General features: G+C 48.5%; 11 protein-coding genes across 11 annotated transcripts; 6 read left to right on the forward strand and 5 right to left on the reverse strand.

The window, feature by feature from the left end:
- The first annotated feature begins 374 nt into the window (after positions 1-374).
- Positions 375-2019, forward strand: EDB82DRAFT_506035 (Rer1 family-domain-containing protein). Its single transcript, XM_065608753.1, has 3 exons — positions 375-849; positions 906-1023; positions 1081-2019. The coding sequence occupies exons 1-3, from the start codon at positions 781-783 to the stop codon at positions 1665-1667; spliced, it is 774 nt and encodes a 257-aa protein (XP_065463943.1). The 5' UTR covers positions 375-780; the 3' UTR covers positions 1668-2019.
- An 80-nt stretch (positions 2020-2099) lies between these two features.
- On the forward strand, positions 2100-3970 carry EDB82DRAFT_506036 (RNA polymerase II-associated). Its single transcript, XM_025727309.2, has 2 exons — positions 2100-2547; positions 2600-3970. The coding sequence occupies exons 1-2, from the start codon at positions 2277-2279 to the stop codon at positions 3748-3750; spliced, it is 1422 nt and encodes a 473-aa protein (XP_025581789.1). The 5' UTR covers positions 2100-2276; the 3' UTR covers positions 3751-3970.
- EDB82DRAFT_506038 (glycosyl transferase family 90-domain-containing protein) lies at positions 3971-6423 on the reverse strand. Its single transcript, XM_025727310.2, has 2 exons — positions 4281-6423; positions 3971-4219 (listed from the first exon to the last, which is right to left on the reverse strand). The coding sequence occupies exons 1-2, from the start codon at positions 6068-6070 to the stop codon at positions 4126-4128; spliced, it is 1884 nt and encodes a 627-aa protein (XP_025581790.2). The 5' UTR covers positions 6071-6423; the 3' UTR covers positions 3971-4125.
- Positions 6424-6528: 105 nt separating this feature from the next.
- EDB82DRAFT_506042 (40S ribosomal protein S22) lies at positions 6529-7822 on the reverse strand. The gene is made up of 2 exons (XM_065608754.1): positions 7300-7822; positions 6529-6998 (listed from the first exon to the last, which is right to left on the reverse strand). The coding sequence occupies exons 1-2, from the start codon at positions 7434-7436 to the stop codon at positions 6743-6745; spliced, it is 393 nt and encodes a 130-aa protein (XP_065463944.1). The 5' UTR covers positions 7437-7822; the 3' UTR covers positions 6529-6742.
- On the forward strand, positions 7823-8866 carry EDB82DRAFT_506044 (40S ribosomal protein eS12). The gene is made up of 3 exons (XM_025727314.2): positions 7823-8046; positions 8202-8514; positions 8577-8866. The coding sequence occupies exons 1-3, from the start codon at positions 8044-8046 to the stop codon at positions 8699-8701; spliced, it is 441 nt and encodes a 146-aa protein (XP_025581793.1). The 5' UTR covers positions 7823-8043; the 3' UTR covers positions 8702-8866.
- On the reverse strand, positions 8629-9757 carry EDB82DRAFT_236991 (peptidyl-prolyl cis-trans isomerase PIN4). The gene is made up of 3 exons (XM_025727315.2): positions 9313-9757; positions 9012-9251; positions 8629-8955 (listed from the first exon to the last, which is right to left on the reverse strand). Exons 1-3 carry the CDS (start codon positions 9454-9456, stop codon positions 8938-8940), a joined length of 402 nt encoding a protein of 133 aa, XP_025581794.1. The 5' UTR covers positions 9457-9757; the 3' UTR covers positions 8629-8937.
- Positions 9758-9858: 101 nt separating this feature from the next.
- EDB82DRAFT_526830 (PUA-like domain-containing protein) lies at positions 9859-11428 on the reverse strand (the record flags this gene model as incomplete). The annotated part of the gene is made up of 5 exons (XM_065609165.1): positions 9859-10069; positions 10122-10400; positions 10453-11002; positions 11068-11164; positions 11375-11428. The coding sequence occupies 5 exons, from the start codon at positions 11426-11428 to the stop codon at positions 9859-9861; spliced, it is 1191 nt and encodes a 396-aa protein (XP_065463945.1).
- Positions 11429-12750: 1322 nt separating this feature from the next.
- On the forward strand, positions 12751-15421 carry EDB82DRAFT_236710 (pseudouridine synthase). The gene is made up of 3 exons (XM_025727317.2): positions 12751-13097; positions 13151-13238; positions 13290-15421. Exons 1-3 carry the CDS (start codon positions 12982-12984, stop codon positions 15297-15299), a joined length of 2214 nt encoding a protein of 737 aa, XP_025581796.1. The 5' UTR covers positions 12751-12981; the 3' UTR covers positions 15300-15421.
- Positions 15422-15929: 508 nt separating this feature from the next.
- Positions 15930-17668, reverse strand: EDB82DRAFT_477473 (kinase-like domain-containing protein; the record flags this gene model as incomplete). Its single annotated transcript, XM_025727318.1, has 4 exons — positions 15930-16074; positions 16125-16786; positions 16838-17566; positions 17624-17668. The coding sequence occupies 4 exons, from the start codon at positions 17666-17668 to the stop codon at positions 15930-15932; spliced, it is 1581 nt and encodes a 526-aa protein (XP_025581797.1).
- Positions 17669-18967: 1299 nt separating this feature from the next.
- On the forward strand, positions 18968-19477 carry EDB82DRAFT_506058 (uncharacterized protein). Its single transcript, XM_065608755.1, has one exon. It carries the CDS (start codon positions 18998-19000, stop codon positions 19214-19216), a length of 219 nt encoding a protein of 72 aa, XP_065463946.1. The 5' UTR covers positions 18968-18997; the 3' UTR covers positions 19217-19477.
- Positions 19471-21429, forward strand: EDB82DRAFT_506059 (ATP-dependent RNA helicase DBP8). Its single transcript, XM_025727320.2, has one exon. It carries the CDS (start codon positions 19732-19734, stop codon positions 21358-21360), a length of 1629 nt encoding a protein of 542 aa, XP_025581799.1. The 5' UTR covers positions 19471-19731; the 3' UTR covers positions 21361-21429.
- The last annotated feature ends 108 nt before the right edge of the window (positions 21430-21537 follow it).

Raw genomic sequence — 21537 nt, forward strand, 5'->3', positions numbered from 1 at the left:
ACATATGATAGGTACTTGCTTCGTCTTTTTGTGCTCATGACACTCGTGTGTGGTAGAAATTGAATGGCACTGATAGCTTGGGTAATATGTCAGCCCAGCCAACACACAGTTATAGTACTTGGAAAGAGCTAATGCACTTCATATAAAAGAATATCTGAAGGGTTGGAACGAATGAACGTATTTAATAAGTTTGGAAGATGCAGCGCCCCTAAGAAAAGCACTATCATAGACATCCCTGATTCACAAAGGCTGTTGACAGTTTTGTTTCAATCAAAGCTACTCACTGTTAGTTACCTAGACTGTAGATTGCCCACATGAACTGGGCAGGGGTGAAATAAACCCCAAGCAAACTGCGCCTCATCCATATGTGGGGTCTATCCTAGTCCAAGGGGGCTCCCCAGGAGTCAGGGCCTGTCAGGACCTAAGCAATCTGGCTTTAATCACCAATAAGATTGTAGATTAACAAGGGAGGCCACCAAACAACCTGCCTGTCTAGCCTGTCAACGGTTCTCCTTTGTCCGGTAAAGCGCCGGTTGTTTTTAGCTGCCTTCCGTTACGTGGCTGTATCTCTATTTCCAACAAAAGTTCGAAGCCTGGTTATCTCTACAATCGTGATTTCGCCATCCTTTTCCTTCTTTCGCACCAATTCAATCCAGCGAAACTATAGTCGCTGTCTCCCACGCACGATCAGACTCGAAGTTCTGGTTGGCACTTGCGACATCTTCACTGAGAAACGACCTACCTCGATCAACAGCCGCGAATCGATACACTCTATTCAAAATGAATGCGCCAGAGCCTGAGCAGACCCCCTTCGAGGCTGTCAGTGTCCACACCTCAAGGATCCAGCGAGTATGTCTTTGAACGCCGTTCATCGCATCCTGCGACTTTTCTGACGATTGATATAGAAATACCAAGCTTTGCTAGACCAGTCAACCCCTTTCGTTCTCTATAGATGGGTCGGCACAGTTGTCTGCCTCGTGCTTTTCTTCCTGCGAATCTTGGTTGCGCAGGGCTGGTACATCGGTATGTTTGGTCCTTAGTTCCTGTTCTCACCTGACAACCATGCTAATCGATGTTCAGTTGCCTATGCGCTCGGCATCTACCTTCTGAATCTGTTTCTTGCTTTCCTGCAGCCCAAATTCGATCCCTCCAATGAAGAAGCCGACAATGATATGGAGGACGGCTCTGTAGGCACCCTGCCTACCAAGTCCGACGAGGAGTTCAAGCCCTTCATCCGCCGACTTCCCGAGTTCAAGTTCTGGTACTGGGCCACCCGAGCCATTGTCATCGGCTTTACCTGCAGTTGGTTCGAGGTCTTCAACGTGCCAGTTTTCTGGCCTGTTCTGGTCATGTACTGGTTCATCCTTTTCTTCTTGACCAGTAAGTTGGGCCTGTGTAAACGTATAACTACAAAGCTGACTATCTATAGTGCGCAAGCAAATCCAGCACATGATCAAGTACCGCTACGTTCCCTTCACCGTTGGCAAGAAGAACTACGCCAAGAACAGTTCGTAAACAACCAGAGCTTTCCAGGATATTTTCTTCTTCAGCACGACAGGTGGCTCGATTCACGAGATACCCGCGTGTCCTGTATTACCACGAAGGCCAGCTTTATCAAGCTGCACTATAATACGATGTGTGTTCCGAGGCGTGTATTACAATCATGAGGCAGAATTGATGGGCTATAACGCAAATTCAAATGGGATTCGGCGATAACGGATATGGGTAGTTTGAACGAACGCACCCTAGCTATAGATTTGACTGGGCTTGGGGTCATGAAAAAATAGCGAAGACGAGGCATTTAATGAAAATGACAATTGAAATGATTAAAATATCTGGCAATTATGCAGTATGGATATGGTGAGTGTATTTGTGGCGATGAACGGTGGTAGTACAATGTGGGATCTATTTGTTACTTTGGAACAAGTATACAGGTTTGATGAGAATACCATGAGATTATGAATCTTTGGATTGCGCGAATTGAATTAATTTGTTACATTAATACCAATTAATCTAGGCAGTATTTCTGCTGCATCGTTTCAGTATTTGCGATTATACATATACACAGGCGTGGAGCTTGGACAAGCCAGTAGCCTCGCGCCGCAATTCTCATATTTCCTGACCTCGAGCCTCAGCCGCGCTCGTGCTCAAGCTTCTCCAGTCAACTTACAACCCAAAACCAACAACGACTCGCGCTCCCTCATCTTCTAAACACATCGCGACGATATTAATTACACCAAATCGTTAACCAGGCGGTCATCGCCAAATCTATAATCATGTCATCTTCAGCTTCTCGCCCCGGCGAGCGCATGGTTCACCAGGACTTCATCGCTCGAATCCGATACTCCAATGCGCTCCCTCCGCCACCACATCCCCCGAAGCTGCTCGATATCCCTAATACTGGTCTTGCGAGTGGACAGTACACGACGCCAGGCTTCGCCTCGCGTCTTGCGAGGGAACAACCGCTGAACATTGAGGCGGACGCCGAGCTCGGAATGCCCCTTGACTTGGTGGGAATGCCTGGCGTTTTCGATGGCGATGAACGATGTGAGTTGGCTTTTTTTTGTGTTAAAACTTGGTAATACTGACTATTGCTCAGCCATTCAAGCTCCTGCCCATCCTGCCACTCTTCACCCTCATGATCGACCGCTCCTAAGACCCATCGCTGCTCTTGGAAAGATGAAGGCCGCCGAGGCCAATGTTTCTTTCCTTCGCCGAACAGAATACATCTCTTCAGGCAGCTCGAAGCGCAAGGATGGAGCTATTCCTAGTGCCATGCTCAAGAAAGCCAACAGGAACAAACGTGTTCCGGAACCTGCTGCCGATTCTCCTCATGCCATCAAGCGCAAGATCGACAAGGGCTTCGAAATCGCAGAGCAAGAATTCAACGACCCCAAACGCGCCAAACATCCCAGCAAGAAAAACCTCAAGGTGGTCGACGTGTCGCCTCTTATCCCCGATCTCGATGCTTTCCCGGACACTGGCGCATACGTCACGATCAAATTTCACCAGGGCCCTGTGGTCAGCGCAAAACAGTACGACAGACGTCTTCTGAGCGGTTTGTTTAAGCCTATCGATCGAACACCAGAAGAAGAAGAGGCGTACGAAGCAGCTGTGGCAGCCCACGAGCAAGATCCCGACAACATTCCGAAGCCTCAGAATACAATGAACTACGAATACTACCTGGCAGCTTCAGCTACTGCTGGGGAACGCTTCCGTCGCAAATTCGATGTCGAGGATGCCGACCACAACGACGATGAACTCTACACTCACCAATCAGATGCCGGCGGCTGCTTTCAGTTTAGACGACTCCGAGGCTATGAGACGGCTCAAGAGGTCGAGTTCGAAGCTGCGACCAAGTATGACGAGGAGATCATCTTATCGTACAATGAAGACACATTCTACCCCAACCAAAAGGCTGTGTACTATTATCCTGTCCAGCAGAAATCTACTGTCCGACCTCAACGAACAAAGAATATTGCACGAAATATCGGTATTGCCGAGGAGGAGCAAGTTATCGATCAGCTTGACATCACTGTCGAGGACCCCACTGAGGAGGTTCGTGAGATGATAAAGGCGCATCATGATCATCCTCTTGGTGGAGGACCTGCCGAAGAAGAGGAGGAGCACCACGAGGGCCAGGATGCTGAAGGCGAAGAGGACGTTGACCACCGGGGCAGCAGCCCAGCGGCTCGTCGCTCAAGGTCGGTTTCTGAGGAGCACGATGCAGAAGGTGAGGATGACGAATAGGTGGTCATCGAACGCGATGTTGATGGTAACATCAGGAAGTCGTGCCTTTTAAAGGAATAAACACAAATGTCGCGTAAGAGTATTCAGCGGCATATGATCCAAGACCTGACCGCGTTGAGGATAGAGAAAGGAGTGTGTACTCGGCGAAAGCAAGGATTGCGGCGCATGACTCATTAATTATAGATTTCAGGCCTAGTAAAATTTGATATTGTAAACACTATGTTCGCTCTATTCTGAGACTTGCTTATATATAATGTTGATATCTTGATGCAATCAATCATAACGCCAATCATGCCTCGCAAGTCAAAATATCCCACCTTCTGCTCTATTTCTCATAATCCATACACGTGTATCGTTCAGCCAAGTTCAGTCCATTCATTCCGCGACCTTGTCTTTGGGTAGCTTGTTGTTCGCGCTGCTACGATCGTAGCCAATAATTTCTCTCTTGTCGTCTATCACCCGAGCATATCTGCATCATGTTAGTATTTCTTTGGGAGGGCACAAATAAAGTGTTCAGGGAGGAGTCTTACTCCAGCATCAAGCGGAAGAACCATGCTTCCATGTCGATCTGGCGAACAGCTTGGTTTGCCCACTCTCGACTAGCAGCAGCAATGCGTTCACCTTCTTGACGGCCAGCCTCCTCGTTCTCGAAGAAACGAACTGCCTCGAGCCAGTCATCTCCTTGAATACTTAGTGGCACGTAATGAGCCCATGGCTTGAGCCATTCAGCGTGCCACTCGCGAAACACGGCGAGCTTGAACGTCAGACTGCGACTGCGCAGAAAGGCAGTAAAACGGCCTGAGAATGCATTGCCATCCATGTCGAGGAGGTATTTGTAGGACCACGCATCTTGCTGATCGACAGCTTCGGTGACATTGAAAAATGCCCGCTGTGCCTCGCAGTCGCCTGGGTCGCATTGACCGATATGAGAGAAGCGGACGTCAACCATGTCGCTGTAGTCACCTCGAGGAACCTCGCTGGCTCCCCAAGACGGTTTATCCTGCTTCGTAAGAATCTGGGCTTGATCCCGTGCATTAAGCTTCTGAACAAGACGCTGACGGTGTTGACGTCGCCAGCGACCATCACGGCTATATCCTCCTGTGGTTGAACCTCGCCAGTACAGCTTGCTCTCCTTCTTAGGCCACTCCATATCCATTTCCTCATCATATTCCACCATTCCAGCCCAGTCCCAGGGTGAAGGATATACGAGATCGCTGTAAGACGAGATCTTGGATTGTGAGAAGATAGGAAAGAGATCTTGTACAATCCTGTATGTGTTTGGGCCACCAAAGAAACCAAAGTTGGATTTGAGGCTGGGTGATAGACAGATATCGGACATGGCGGTTGTGTTGTAGACGAACCCAAGATCACTCATGCCGTACTTGCTTCGATAATCAACAGTCTCGTCTTCTTCGAGACATCGAGCTGGTGTATCTGGTGAACAGGAAAGGCGCGAATGGGCCCAGGTCGATTGGTGGGCAAAAGAGTTGAATCGTGTCAGAGTCGTCTCCTCGAACGACTTCCCATCATGCAACTGCTCATTTGTTTGAGTAAAATCATTGGCAAGTTGTAATTTCGAAAACGCTGCAGGCATGGTCTTCTCCTTAGCTGTTTTTACCAATTTTGTCAAGTCCTCGTAGGACAGAATAACACGGGACTCATCATGAAAGTTGAATGCAAGATCCATATCCGGGAGATACTTGAGAAATTTGTTCATCATTCCTTTTGTAGCGTTTTGCTGCCAATCGACACCGTTCTGGATATAGGTGATTCTGTGGTCTCGAATAGACACTCCAATCAACCCGTTGTCAAACCCCAATGCCTCCCTGGCTCGAGACCGGATGGTTTTGGGCTTTAATCCCCAGAAAGGTGTAATCAGGTCATATATAGTGTCGAACTCATCAATCAGTTTAACATTATTTTCCTTTGCAAACTGAAACCACTTGTCGAAATGAGGTGGTGGTGGCATTCCATATCGTCGTCGATACTCCTTGACCGCTTCATCAAGCGTCTTGGACTGCCGAGCCTTGATTTGTTCCAGCTCTTGTTGAGCATTGCTCGTAAGATAACTTATAGGATGATTTTCTGGAGTGGGAGCTTGTCTTGGCTGCGAGCTTCCCTCGACGAGTTGTTCCTTTTGTGATACTGCCCCTGGTGATGATGAAGGCTCCAAGGGTGTTTTCGTTTTTATTTGATAGTGTCTTGTCTGCTCGGGTGGAATCCTGAGGAGAGTATAAGCACAGAAGCAGAAAAATGTGAAGGCTGCGACGGATAACAGTTGACGCCGTTGAGAGGCGCGAAATGATAGCAGAGAAATCATGTTTATGTATGGCTTCTATGCCAAACACAAGATGCAAGTCGATGCAGCAAGGAAACGGCGACCGCAAGTTTCGACCGTTCCAGTAAGAAGTCAATTTTTTCCAAAAATAAATCAATAAGAAGGTTCAGGAGTCATAAAATCATAAGTCAATGTCATGTTTCGAGGTGAAGCTCAATATTGATATGAGACGTCTGAGGTAGTGCAGTGGTCCTGGCTGATGCACTTTAATTGGCTGGTTTTGGTTAAGAAAACAATGGCGCTGCAGGTACTTTGTTGGCACAACGACTTGAACCTCTTGGTGCTAAGTCAAGCTTGGACAGCCAACCATGATATGGGGTTAATGAAGAATATTTATAGACACAGAGTAGATTATATATATGATTTTTTTATGAGCTGAACCAGATAGTGAATAGTAATGCCATTTGCTGGCAAGTTTGTACTACAAGAATTGTATACACCTCTAATTCGGATAAGCAAAGTATAAGCGTTCAACATATCACAATTGCATATGAAAAATAAGTTTGAGCATCTCGCAAAGGTTCAATTGGTATGCTCGCGTGTGCGACAAGCAACTTGGCTATATAATCGCATCGGTCCTAGTCATCATCCTCCTTAACGCCGAGAATGCCTGTTTGTTTTTAAATCACTTTTTGATTGGTTTCCCGTCCCTTTCTAGTAGAAGAAGCCAATGATCTTGCCAGAGACGTGCTTGCGGCGGGCCTCCTCGTGGTCCATGATACCGGCGGAGGTGGTGAGGATGACGTAGCCGAACTGACGGGCAGGGAGCAGCTTGACAACCCACTTCTCGAGCTCGGAGAGGCGGACGTTGTAGCGGGGAGAGATAACTCCGACCTTGTTGAGACGGCCGTTGAGCTGAACAACGATCTTGCCGGATCGGTGATCGTCGATCTCTTCGAACTCGCCAATACCATAGGGATGTTAGTTATGTTTCGAGAGATTAAACGTTAGACATCATGAGAAGGATTCCGAAAAACGTGTAAGTCTCCGAGTTTGAATCTATCGGCAATTTATAGGGGCTGAGTCGTGGGGCAGTATCGACGGTCGCCCTAGTTATCATGCCGAATGATGGGGGTAGGAGAGTATTCGAAGACATATGGTGGTTGGATCATGGTGAGATAGGACCGTCGACCATTTTTGCCATATCGAATAGTGGAGACTAACACGAAATCGGAGGGGAAAGACGGATATGAAAGATTTGTAGCACATACTAGCCGTGTCGCTGCATGACAGTGAGGAACTTGATGATGACCTTGGAAGAAGGTCGGATCAGGACCTGGCGCTTGCCAGCCTTCTCGGCGTTGTTCATGGCGTTAAGCGCATCGTGGAGGACGGAAGTGCGGACCATTTTTGCGGTGTTTTGAGGAGATTCTCAAGTCGGGACGGGGAAATGAGGTATCTGACAAAAGTTCGTGTTAGCCTTTCGAGGGCCTTTGAGCGAGGAGAGTGCCCTCAACGATCGATCGCGAGGGTTCTGCCGCCCAGTGCTGAAGAGAAGCGTATCAAGGATACAGTCGCCAGTTTGTGATAAGTATTTCCGGCCCTTGTTGAAAAGATCGGTCTTTTCTTCACGGTTGACGACAATACCCTCGATTGCTACCCTTTTGCCATGGTGAAAGGCATCATCCTTTTTTTGATTCGACTCGCTGCAAGCGTAAGTCATACATACCTCAAATTTTTTTTTGACTTGGTCGGTTGATGAAGACTGTAAAGGAACGGAAGCTCAAAATCACAAAGAGGAAAAAAACCGGTACCTCGGATGGGGAAGGAACTGTGTGGTTGGTGGGTCCGTGCACTTGCCCTAAGGGTCTGCGCACTCTTCGTTTAGATTTCGGCAAATCCCAGTCAAACTAAACGAAGACATTTCCAGATCACGACTTAACCCCCCCTTCCAACTTTTCCTCGATACACATAGAAATCTTCGAGGATCGCCCGACGAGAAAAAAATATTCAAGATGGTGAGTTTTTGATATTGGTCCGCCTCTGCTCGCCAATTGCTCTGTCCAGACCGGAAATGCGACTTGGAGAAGCAATCTGCGACGTCAGTGGGGGAAACAAGAAAATAATTACCAAAAAGTCGACATGTTGGCTAATGTTTTTTCTCTCGTTATAGTCGGACGTAGAAGACAACACCCCCGAGGTCGCCGATGTTGTTGAGGTTTCCGGCGATGCCCCCAAGGGCCAGATGTCCATTCTCGATGCTCTCAAGGGTGTCCTGAAGCTCTCTCTCATGCACGATGGTCTTGCTCGTGGTCTCCGTGAGGCTTCCAAGGCTCTTGACCGTCGCCAGGCTCACATGTGTGTCCTGAACGAGAACTGCGAGGAGGAGGCCTACAAGAAGCTTGTTGTCGCTCTCTGCAACGAGCACAACATCCCTCTCATTCAGATCCCCGACGGCAAGCAGCTCGGCGAGTGGGCCGGTCTCTGTACGTTTTTACAACCCATACTGCAACTAGCAGAACCCGGAAGTGCTAACAAGTTTCAACAGGCGTTCTCGACCGTGAGGGTAACGCTCGCAAGGTTGTCAACTGCTCTTGCGTCGTTGTTAAGGACTGGGGTGAGGAGTCTCAGGAGCGATCTATCCTCCTGAACTACTTCCAGACCGAGCAGTAAATGTCTTAAGCGGCGTTGGATGTGAGGATGATTAGAGGTGCGGACTTGGTTTCATGACCGCTTGACACATACGTGCTGTACTCTAGCCACTTCGACTGGCATCTAAAACGGTTTTAAGGCCTTACGTCTCATGGCCATTGAGAGGAATAAAAAAAATTTGGGCATCATCCGACTTTCAAATTGCTTCGTGTATATCTCTTGTGACCAATGCATTGATGGGCTTGAGCTTAAGCTGTCTACTTTCGTCCTTCCACCTGGTCGTCTATGTTAGATGATGTGCCAAGACATATTGGACATGGGTAAAACTCACCATGATGATGTGATATCCGAACCCCGTCTTGACCTCGACGAATTTGGGGCTGTTGGTCGTGCTTGGTTCAAGAGCGAAAGCCACCTCTTCAAACTTGGGATCCAGACTACCCTTGGTCTTCCAACCTAGTGAACCGCCTTGTCTTGCCTTGTCCTCAGAAAACTCTCGCGCAACGTCGTCGAATTTGACGCCATCATTTAGCTTTGCCAAAGCCTCCTCCTTCTTGGCATGCTTCTCGCACTTTTGATTCAAGCTCGTCAGTATTGTTACGATGGAGTGAAACCTTTACGAGTCAACTCACCAAGATGTGACGGACATTGATGCTCTGAGCACCTTTTGCCTTGCCGCCAGAGCCAGAGTCTTTGGCGTCTTTAGCATCTTTACCCTTGTCTCCTCCCTTTGCCTTTCCGCCCTTGTCCGCGCCCTTTTTGTCGTTTTTGCCCATCTTGTCTGTTAGAGGTTGTCGTGTAAGAGGAAGAAGAGCCTGATTTGCTGTAGCCAAAGTACAGCAGGTAGCTTTGGTGGCGGGGTGAAGTCATGCCCCGCCATGGCATGAACCCTTGAAGACTTCCTGATGTGACCGTGCCCTCTTTAATTCCTGATGGATGGTTTGTATTTATAAGACTTCGCTTGTAAACTTGAAAAGGATTAAATGTTTAATCTCGTGTTGGTAGCATTTCATTTCAGTATCGAGACTTGCGAGTGTGCAGCGCAGCTGCTCTATCATCCTCCCACTACCAAATCAAAGAAGCCCTTGTTTCTTAAACCTATAAACCAGCGAGTTGCGAAAGTCGTTGGACCGCCGGTATTCCTCCAAGTCAACATTCTCCTGTGCCCTTTTCAATTTCTAATCCAGAAAAGCATTTGCCCCTTTCTTTTGTTTGACTAACTCGCTCTCGTATTTCTGGTAGAGGTTCCAGTCATCTACCTCAGATGGACGGGGTATATTAAGTATGTCCTCTATTGGGCGCTGGTCGCTCACTCGTTCCAGAGTTAACATCATATGGTGCCGGTCGCTGACTTCGTTAAACCATTGACTATATCGGCGTATTGTGTATCTGCTGTCTGTTAGAGAGTGGCAGCTATGGTATGGATGCCCGACAAACTCACAAACCATCGTAACGTATACCAGCTTTTGGTGCAAAAGGGCTTCTGAGGTGATAGCCGCGCAGGATGCGAAATGTGGCACCCACTTGAGATATTAGCGAGACATGAATGTCTGCAATTCTGCCTTGTCTGATATATCTTATGGCTCCGTCATCGTAATCAATATTCTCTTGCCCAGTTAGCAACGGCAAAGCGGCAACTCCGTATTTCCCTTTGGTAGGTTTCTCGCGGTTGCTATCAACGATACCATCCCGATGTGCGCAAGCCAAATTAAGCCACCAGCTATGCCTCTATGTTAGTAACAGCTCGCTTTGTCAAGACTGGAGTGTCTTACTGCCCAGGTTCGATCTCCAGATTTCCCTCCATCTCTGATAGTGTCTCACCATTATTGGCTTGCCAGCGGTCCTCAGGATTTTCAGCATCAAGTTTCGGCGTCACGTCTCTAAGCCGACCCTTCTTGGGTAACTCGCGGTAGCGGTGCTCCTCGATGTGAAAGTAGGGACCTCGAAACCGCTCGATCCATTTGCGCTCTAACCGTTCCACCAGCTGAATATCCGCTGCAAATCTCGTGGGTACCCTAGGATGTCGATATCTCGGATCCATTATATCCGATATGAGCTTGTCAAGGTGCGTGTTCCGGATGGTCTCGAATTCTATGGCACGACTACCGTCATTCTCGTCCCTCAAAACTGCTTTCAGAAATCCCATGACTTCTTCCCACCGAGGTTCAGGGCGTCCCTCGTGCAGACTAGTGCGGACAGTGTCACACATCTCACGGAGCACATCTGCATCGTATCCTGTTCTAGGGGGTAGCGGTTTCCTGTATGTAGAAGGCCCGGGCTGCGATTGAGGCTGAGGCTTTTGTTCAGAACTGGTTGCAGGGGCTATGGGTTGTGAGTCGGTTTGTGTCTCTAAACTGTGCCCAAAGTAGGTGAATTGAGATGCTTACCTTTGCTTTTGCCTTTGGAGGACGACATAAAGTCAGCCTGATCATTGATTGAGCTCCAACGCCGACGCTCACGGTCAAGACGGGCAGCCAATGGCGTCTGTGGGCTTTGCTATCAGCTTTTTGCAGTAAAGTAAAGCATAGACAATATTGCAGAGTGAGGAACGAGATGCAAAGATTCTCTCAAGTATGTCTATTATAGACAATGCAATGAAGAACAATACAAGGCAACCCAGTTGCTAGGTAGGTAATTGCACATAACAATGAATACAAGGTCGTAGGAAATCAATATTTGGTTGTCGTTCCTTACCTGGCTGTAGCTGTTGCGATTTGGTACCGCTGATCCGCCGTCCATTACTGGCATTTTGGTACAAGAGGTAGAGCGGATTGCTCCTGACCCAGGTTACTCGACTAAAGTAAGAGTTGCACTTGCGTTATGATGACAGACAATCAATCTTGTCCTTCCAAGTTCAAGCTGAAGCAACGCAGAGAGACGTATGGCAATAAAAGGGTCTTTTCCGACATTTGTCTTTACGGCTCATGATTGACATATCAATTGCGGGCCCGATGCAGTCAACCGCAGGGACAAGAAGCGACTGGAAGGCAACTTGGGCAAAGACTTTTTTCGGTTTTCCTCACGAGGGAAAGGCGGAACAAGAACATCCAGGCCGGTAACCAAGGCAGGTTCAAGGTGGCCTTACTTTGGTCTGTTTGTTAATTAAGTAAGTGATGAGAGAAGATGAAAATTGGAGAGAAAAGAGAGCACGAGAGTGAGAGAGCGAGAGGAGGGGCGGTTGGATCCGGATCACATCTCGTGTGCGCAAGTGCGTGCGCAACAAAAAACAACCCTTGCAAGTGAATGAATGGATGAATGGACGAGTTATTAACCGATGTGCCGGGCAGAGTCTACCTAGTAGGCAGTTAAGCAAGGTATCAAATTGAGTACAAGTACAAATTCTAAAAGTAAACTTGTCATGCGGGCAACTTTCTCAGTCTTTGAGTGACTCGTACAAGAGAGGGGGTCTATCCGGCTTCTGAATGTTGAGGAGACATGGTTTGTTAGTGTGTTCTCATTTCAAGATGTGATTACTGACTTGATTGATTGATAAAATGACCGCTCTTTGCGCGGCAATTATTATATGTAATGCATGAGAAGGCCCATATCCACCAGGGGTCCATTATGCCACATGAACTATCTATTAAATGGAGCCTCAGGAGCCTCAGGAATGTCTCAAAAACATGTTCAGCTAATTTCATTATACAATCTGCTCTGACTGACTGACATTCGGCACTTTTTTCCCCATATTCCACTAGTCGAACTCGAGCTACTACCACATCTTATCCTTGTATCGGTCTACTGGTGTACTGGGTTATGGTTTGAATACTTATTTAATATTGGGAAAGACGAACGCACATATTTGTTATTGGAAACAGTTCTATATATATTAAAGTAGAGATACTAAGATTGGCATGCAGCTCTCATCAAAGGTAGATATGTACAGCCTACAATGCTGAGACGTTTAGATTTGTGCCTATATCAACGTGACCAAGCAGACACCAGTAATAGACTCCAAAGCTTGCCTCAATATAAAAGTGTTCTATTTACAGCAACTAGTTATAGACTTTTCAACGCCTACAAGAGAATTTTAAACAAATAATAAGAAGTATCTGGTCGCTCTATCGTTTCTAATATTCCAGCTTTGACCGCCTGCCATTCGAGGTACCCCATTGCACTCGCTCACCCATTCAAGCTCATCACCGCCTTCCTTAATCAACCATTGTCGAAATACTGCCGGAGGAAAAAAATACAGATCGCAAAGTTGCCCCGCCAAGCAATTATCGAGACGAAACAAACATAGCTGTCGCAACATTGCACCGACATTGATATACAGCTCAATCTCAGCTGTAATAGTCACAATGGCGGAACAAAATCACCACACAGCGCGCGGTACTACATCCTATACCCGGTCCATCGGTATTAGCCAGCGCGTAACACCCTTGGCGATATCATGGACTGGCGAGATGCGCACCAGGTATGCGCCTTGTCAATCTTCAGACCAGTAATGGGGAGACTAACTTGGTACAGATTCTCAGACTTCCAAGTCAACGAGATTAACGAAGATGGTTCGGTTCTGCACCTTCAACAAGTTGGCATCGCAGGTGAAGAGGCACCAGTAAGTGCTACTGTGCCTTGCGAGTTTTCTGACGCGCTAACAATGTCGCAGGCGACAGAGGTAAAAAAGGAGGCCAATGGCAAGTCCGAAGTCAAGGAGGTCAAACCAGAAGAGCCTACGCAAGATGCTGAGAAGCAACATTCGAACGAGACTGCGACCGAGGCCAAGCCTGCTACCCAGCCCGAGCAGGTCAACGAAGTTTCGGCTGAGGATGCAGCCATTCTTGAAGGCCTGACTGACCAGCGCTTTGCTCAAGAGCTGATCGAAGTATACAAGGCTGGCGCAGGTCCCGATAACGACAAGAGAAAGACGGTTACTTCAGAGGCCATGGACGACAGAGCAAAGCGAGGTCAGGTGCACCAGGAGATTCGACGTATCTTCAAGTCGCGCATAGACACCAACACCGCCGACGACGGTGCTATCATCGCGACTCTTATTCCTCCACGAAAAGCCAACAGCAAGAAGCGCGGTCGTGGTGGGGGTCGAGGTGGTGACCGCGATGAGAAGCCAGCTGGCGAGTACCTGCACTTCACCCTTTTCAAGGAGAATCGGGACACTATGGATGCCGTCAACCAGATCTCCCGGTTCCTCAAGGTCAAGCCCCAAGTCATCGGATACGCTGGAACCAAGGACCGTAGAGCTTCGACAGTGCAGCGATGTTCAGTGCGGTACATGCGACCTAGAAACCTTGCCGGTATCAACGGTAGAATCTGGGGTGTTTCGACTGGCGACTATGAGTACAAGGATAAGCCAATTTACCTTGGACAGCTTCTAGGTAACGAATTCGTTATTGCTATTAAGAACTGCCAGATAGTTGGCGAGTCTAGCGATGAGTCCATCGCTCAACAGGTCGAAAAGCTGAAGAAGAATGTTGATTCTTCCTTGGGTCATATGAACAAACACGGCTGGATCAACTACTTTGGTCACCAGCGATTTGGAACCCACGAGGTTGGCACTCACCAAGTTGGTCAACTTATTCTAGGCGACAAGTACGAAGAGGCAGTCAAATCGCTGCTCCACTACGACGACGAAATCGCACAAAAGGCCGAGGCGGGCGAGATCCCTGACGAGCCTTCCAAGAGAGATGAATACCTACGAAACCAAGCTTGCATGCTCTTCCTCACAAACAAGGACGTTAGACGAGCCATTGACATTATGCCGCGAAGATTTTCTGCCGAGAACTGTATCTTCAGACATCTGAACCGACAAGGAGCTCAGTCTCGACGTGATTTTATTGGGTCACTGGTTCATATTACCCGTGGACTTCGTTCAATGTATCTTCATGCCTACCAGTCTTACGTCTGGAACCACGTTACCAGCCGTCGATGGGAGCTCCACGGCGAGAGCGTCATTCCTGGCGATCTCATCATTGCGCCGGCGGAGACCACACCCCTCGTCAGCGGCCAGGACCAAGACGGCGATGACATCATTAACCCCGTTGAGGACGACGAGGACACTCCTGTTCGTGCTCGCCCACTTACAGCCGAGGAAGCGGCCAGCGGTAACTACACCATCTTTGACATTGTACTGCCCACACCAGGCTACGATGTTGTCTACCCTGAGAACGACATTGGCGAGTTCTACAAGGAGTTTATGGGACGTGACGAGAATGGAAACCTCGATCCCTACAAGATGCGCCGTATGCGTCGCGAGTTCAGTCTGCCCGGCCGATACCGTAAGATCATGAACCGCTTCCTCGCTACACCCTCTGCTGAGGTCCGCGCATACTCCGACGATACGGAGCAGATGCACCCGACCGATCTCGATAACATCAAAGCCTCAAAGGCAGCCAACCGAAAGCGCTCTCGAGAGGATGCCGAGTCCGACTCGACAGCTAAAAAGACCAAGGTTGAGGACAGTACCGAGGTTGAGATGACAGATGCCAGTGGTCAAGTCCGTGAAGGAGAGGCAGTTCCTTCGGATAACACTTCCGAGGCTACTCCTGCTGTCCAGGAGCCCAGCAAGATCGCAGTAGTTGTCAAGTTCCAGCTTGGACGCAGTGCATATGCAACTGTCGCCCTGCGAGAACTAATGGGAGACCCACCTGCGGATTCCGAGTGAATTTAGAGGAATGCGTAGAGTACCTATACTTGTTTGATGTCTGGATTGGATTATGCAGGGAAAGTCATGTAGCCAAGAAGTTTGATACCCATGTATTGAAGTGGGAGAATATAATAAAAATTGATGCGCTTGCGGTCAGACATGGCGTCTATTCAATGCGCACTTCGCTGAGTTTTAATACACTGCCTCATAACCCATTCTTGACCAATATCCAATACTCAAAGTTTGCTAATGTTGCAGGCACTTATGTTTCCATGTTCTTGTAACTTGAACAATTCTTCGCAAGTCCATGTGGCTGCGAATCCCCCAGGCCACGGCCTTGGTTATAAATTGAGATAAGCAGTAGAAAGATGTTCACGACAAAGGCCCAGTTTTGTTTGCGTCGCCGTGGGCGTAGACAAAACTGTTGTCGCAAAGTATAGTTTTGTCTGCTTCGGTTGATGATATGAGAAACAGTGTTCATGGTTCAGAGCTATGTCTTCGATTAACGAACCCAAGCTGCCCCCACATTTCAACTACTTCTTCAGCAATCTCTGCTTTTTGAGTGTCTTGAGGTTCCTTGGTATCCTGGCCTTCTTGGGTTGGGTTGAAGTTCTGCTCGTCAGAGGCTTGAGCGGCTCGTGAATTCTTCTAAGAGTCCTTGGGCTGGTCTCCCCAACCCCAGACGTAAGAAAGATACTTCACCATATTAACGCGCTTGCTGCGCATCTCAACCATCCATGGATGCTCCATCATCTTCCAGGGACTAGCTCGGCGGTTGGGTTGCTTTTCCAAGCTTTAACGATGTCAGCAAGTGAGCATATAAATGAGGTTCAGGTAACTTACCAGCACTCAATGAAGTATTTGAAGTTATTACTCCAGTACACGTCCATATCAGGCTCGTCCTTCAGTTTCGGCACATCCTGCCTAACAATGTAGGTAAGGAGATCGATGAGATTGGCACGCGGTTGCATCTCGGTGCCATCTGCGGGGAACGGGAATCGATGTTGGGCGACCTCAAGAAGAGTAACTCCTGTCGACCAGACATCCGAGGTAATGGTATACGACTGGCCCGTGATGCGTTCAGGGGCCATGTAGTAACTGGTGCCGATAAAGGTATTGGCCTCACCCTTGGTACCAAAGTCGCCCGAGACACCGAAATCGCAAAGCTTGACGGCGCCATCTCGACACAGCAGGATATTGGAAGGCTTGATGTCGCGGTGAATGATTCGTCGGGTATGCAGGTATGTTAGACCGCCGAGAACACCCTCGGCAATTTTACCCAGCACTTTCTCTCCCGTTCTGCCTCCCAGGCGTTTTACTTCCTTGTAAATACTGTCGAGGGAGCCACCTTCACAGAACTCCATTGCGATAGAGATGGTGGCCGTAGATGGGTCCACAAATGCACCATAATACTTGCAAATATGGTCTGAAGCGCACTCCTTGTTAAATCCTAGCTCTCGGAGGATCTGCTTCTTTACGTCGGGATCCGGATTCGTAGTGATGACCTAGATATTGTTAGTAACGAAACTTCGCTTGCATCCCAAGTCGTCTCTCACCTTCAAAGCAAAAACAGTGTTACCACCCTTGAGCTTACACCTTGTGACGGCGCCACCAGCACCCTCACCAAGGTTTCCGATTTCGACAATTCTCTTTTCAAGACTGGCGATCCTCCAACCCTCTTCATCGAGATCATCGACATCAAGAGTTCTGGCTTTCTCGATAGTTAGCTTGTCGAAAGCTTCCAGTCCCTGCAAGCTTCCATCACGCTCCATGGAAACGCCACCTTCACTTCTCTCCGAATACATAGATCCCACAGCAGACACAGGGTCTGGGGTTCCTTGGGGCCTTGATACACCAATGCCATACTGAGAGGCAAAGGATAGAGCTGAGTATTGAGATCCTGCAGAAGTGGGGTTGCTTGCCCGGCCATCCAGGGGACCAAAGCTGCCGGACCTTGAGTGAGCAGCGCTGCTCTCGCTACCGCCACCTGCTGATGGCTGAGTGGCGCATTGAGATCGAGGGAGTTGTTCTTGGGGAGCTACTTGGCTACCCATGGGAGTTGCAAGGTGTAGCGTTGGCAGCGGTGGCCTTGAGGGAGCAACTGCTAGTGCTCCTTGGTTGCCTACTGGTTTGGCATTGGGTGATGGGGGAATAGCAAGACCAAGTCTCGGCGTGCGAGCTCCGCCACTTCTTGCGCCGGGAATGGCAGGTCGGAGAAGAGGGACGGGCGAGGGGCCAGAGTTATGTGTTGGGAGAGAGATCGGAGTAGGAGCGGCAGGTTGTTGCTATGATTTCGTAAGTAAGTAGCTCAAGCTGTACAGGTAAGGTGAATGGGAGCATACAAGTTGGGGAGTTGGGTCGGTGCCCTGAGACTGTTGGTCGGCCATCTTGAGGATAGTGCTGGTCACTACAGTTTGCGGATGGCGTGGGTGTGAGTGGTGAGTTATAGCCAGAAGATATTGTCCTTGTGGTTGACCGAGGACTTCTCCAAGACAAGATATATAATATTGGGGACAATCGGTTCGGATAATCGGGTTTGTAGCGGCAAAGTCGTCGAGCGGCCAGCGTCGTCGGGTGTTTGGAATATAGAGATACAAGAACGTCCAAGCAACTTTACGGTTTCCTTAATGACCAAAGTTGGATAAAATACACAACGAGCGTTTGGAAGTGATCAACCAAGTTATCAAAGCGAGACTGAAATACAAAAGTCGTTGTCGAAGAAGGTGAGGCAAGCGCAGGAGAACAACAGCCCACGCAAAAGAGCGGGGAAAGGACGATTCGAGGCGGGTGGATATAAAATGCAAGGTAGGTATTTATTGGGTATTCCGCAGCAAGACCCAGAACAGTTGCAGGGTCCAATATGACAAAAAAGCGTGTCAACCAACGACACGTCGTCAAGTCAAGCAAATGAAGCCGAGGCGAGAAGAGCCAGGAGAAAGAGAAAAGATGAGATGAGAGAGGACGAGACCAAGAAATGAGAGAAAAGAGGAAGCGTAAGCTGGTAATGGCGTTGACGGTAGATGCATTGATTGGATCGGGTCCCTTGAGTGGGCTTGTGACTGAGGTGACTGCCTGTGCTGAACTGATGGACAGCTGGACCCGGGGGGCGCTTGGGAACTAGGGCACCTATGACCCCTCAAGCTCAGTGGAAGATACCCCTGCAGTGTACCTGAGCTCATCCATTCTTTGTCTGCGGCGCGGGGGGCGTTGAGCGGTTCAACTTCCCTGTAAGCATTGGGCGCTAGGCTTGAGTGGGGATGAAGCTTGAGCTGTTACTGTCTAGACTAAGGTTAACCCTGAGAGACGGACTATCCGTGGATTGGTGGTTTTGGGTCTTGTCTCAGATTCTCGCCAAACTCTTGCAAACACGCGTACGATTATAAATTGTTATGAGATCCGGTATATACAAGCACAAAGGGTGGTACGCTGGTTGCTATGCCCGAGGTCCCTTGTGCGAGGTATTACCGATGGTCGATAACCAACAGTCCAAGCATGATCAGATCAATGAGCATGGATAAGATGGATGGATGGTGGGGATGAACATGATCGACTCAACTCGCATGGACCTCTATCTAAAGCCAAGAGTTTGCTATACGAGAAGATGAAAGAAAATCCATGGACCGATAAACCACCCAAAGATTGAATATGTAACTTGGTGGTGGTACACGCATCGTCATTTCCGTCGTCACATTTGACCGAATTTCAGGTTTTAAGCTATGGCCCCCAATCCTTGGTGTCTTGGATATGCACTCTTCTGTTTTGTTTTACTTGGTCTCACTCATGTGCCGACGACCCTTCTTCTGTGTCATCGTTTCAAAAACACTCATCAGATTACGACAATCAGTGGGGCTTCCCTACTATTGGCAAGTCCTATTGGCAAGTCAAATATGCTCGGAAGCGCCCCTGAGTACATACTGACATACAGAGTATCCTAACATGCTGCAGGAATTGATCAATCATCAAAACAAATGATATTGACATGTCCAGCCAGCGAGTAGGAATCCAAGACACAACTACTGTAACATTACAGCTGAATGCATCCCGGGCATGCCTTCCTATTCGTCACAAAGACCCTGTCGCATTTGATGGTCGATCTCACCCCTTGAAGACGCAAAACAGGTGCCGATTGTTTACAATAAATATGTATACTGACACTTGATATGAAACATAAAAAACAAATGATTTTAGTATTCGTCACAAGAGAATCAGTCTTTGCATCATTCCGTTGATCATCCACGTATACAAGTGATTAGTGTTTTTAGTGTCTTCTCATGCTGTAAGCGCGCGTCTACATCTACATGTGGGGTTCTAAGTGGGTCGAAGGGTCCCACGATTTTACGACACCAGTCACCGCCAAAAATTTCAGGTCCCATCGAATCGAACTTCGCATTGGCGCGAGCTTGCACTCGGACGAATTCTACCAGTTCCTGCAGTTTGTAAATCCCGAAATATGGCGCATTCCGATGAATCAGATCATGCGACTTCTGCATCAGACGAAGAAATTCTATCTGGTGCCGCCTTATCTTCCGACGAGTCCGATTACCTCGACAGCGGCGCATCTCGAAAGCGTCGCAGGACTGCAGAAATATCTCAGGATAAGAATGAAAACGTTGAGCCGGAGGATGATGATGATGACGACGATGAAGAGTTGAAGAGAGTACTGTCTACCATCACGGCGCCCTCTCGAATTAAGCGAAATGTTCAAACGGAGACAAAGAAAGTTCAAGCAAAGCCTGTAGTCGCACCCAAAAACTCGATTCAAGCTCCTACCGACCCAAACACCACTTTCTCCGCCCTCAATGTACAGCCATGGCTGGTTCAATCGCTAGGAAATATGGCTATCAAGCGACCCACGGGCATTCAGAAGGGCTGTATTCCCGAGATCTTGAAGGGGAGAGATTGCATTGGTGGCAGTAGAACAGGTTCAGGTAAAACGGTTGCTTTCGCGGTGCCTATTCTGCAGAAGTGGTCTGAAGATCCTACTGCCATCTTTGCTGTCGTCTTGACGCCAACCCGAGAACTGGCACTTCAGATTTTCGAGCAGTTCAAGGCTATCTCTTCTCCTCAAAGTCTCAAGGCTATCTTGGTGACTGGAGGCTCAGACATGCGAACACAGGCAATTGAGATTGGAAGGCGACCACACGTTATAATCGCAACTCCAGGGCGTTTGGCAGATCACATTCGCACTTCCGGAGAGGACACAATCTGTGGATTGAGGAGAGTTCGATATGTGGTTCTTGACGAGGCTGATCGACTTTTAAACGCCACTGGGCCTGGCAGTATGCTTCCTGATGTGGAAGAATGTCTGTCAGTTCTACCACCAGCCACCGAAAGACAGACTCTTCTCTTCACTGCTACTATTACCCCAGAGGTCCGTGCCTTGAAGGACATGCCTATCAAGCCGGGCAAGCAGCCAGTATTTATTTGCGAAGTTGACACACAGACGCTGGCTATTCCTGCAACACTGAAGCAGATGTACATCAAGGTTCCTGTAACGCATAAAGAACACTACCTCCACACCTTCCTACTCACCGAGGCCAATGTCGACAAGACTGTTATCCTATTCTGCAACCGAACTTCGACTGCCGATTACCTTCACCATCTACTTCGCATGCTGGAACATCGAGTCACGTCTTTACACTCCAAGCTGCCCCAGAGGCAACGAATCGACAACCTAGCCCGTTTCCGTGCTTCAGCTGCTCGTATTCTCGTGGCGACGGATGTTGCTGCCAGAGGTCTGGATATCCCTGAAGTCAGCCTCGTTATCAACTACGATCTGCCTCGCGACCCCGACGACTACATTCACCGTGTAGGTCGTACAGCCCGTGCGGGACGCAAGGGTGAGGCTGTCAGCTTTGTGGGACAACGTGATGTGGAGTTGGCCCTGACCATCGAGAAGCGAGTGGGCCGCGATATGGAGGCCTGGGAAGAAGAGGGCGTCAACCTGGAAACACGTGTTGTTCGGGATGCGCTCAAGCTCGTGTCGGAGAAGAAGCGCGAGGCTTTGTTGGAGGTGGAGGAAGGAAGGGAAGTCGGAGGCAAGCGAAAGCGAACCAAGCAAAAGTTACAAGTGGATTAAGTTGTTTGAATACAATTGAGATAGATAGATAAAAGCGAATGTCATTTAATACTATTTCCATGACTGGGTTCTCTCAGTGGTCAAGTGAGGCATTCTTCATACTGTAACTAGTAACCGACCCAAACCACAATCAAACTAAATCCAAAAAAATGTGGAACACAGATCACTTCAAAAAAA

Source organism: Fusarium venenatum (assembly GCF_020744135.1).
Source record: "Fusarium venenatum strain MPI-CAGE-CH-0201 chromosome Unknown EDB82scaffold_3, whole genome shotgun sequence".
NCBI classification, from domain to species: domain Eukaryota; kingdom Fungi; phylum Ascomycota; class Sordariomycetes; order Hypocreales; family Nectriaceae; genus Fusarium; species Fusarium venenatum.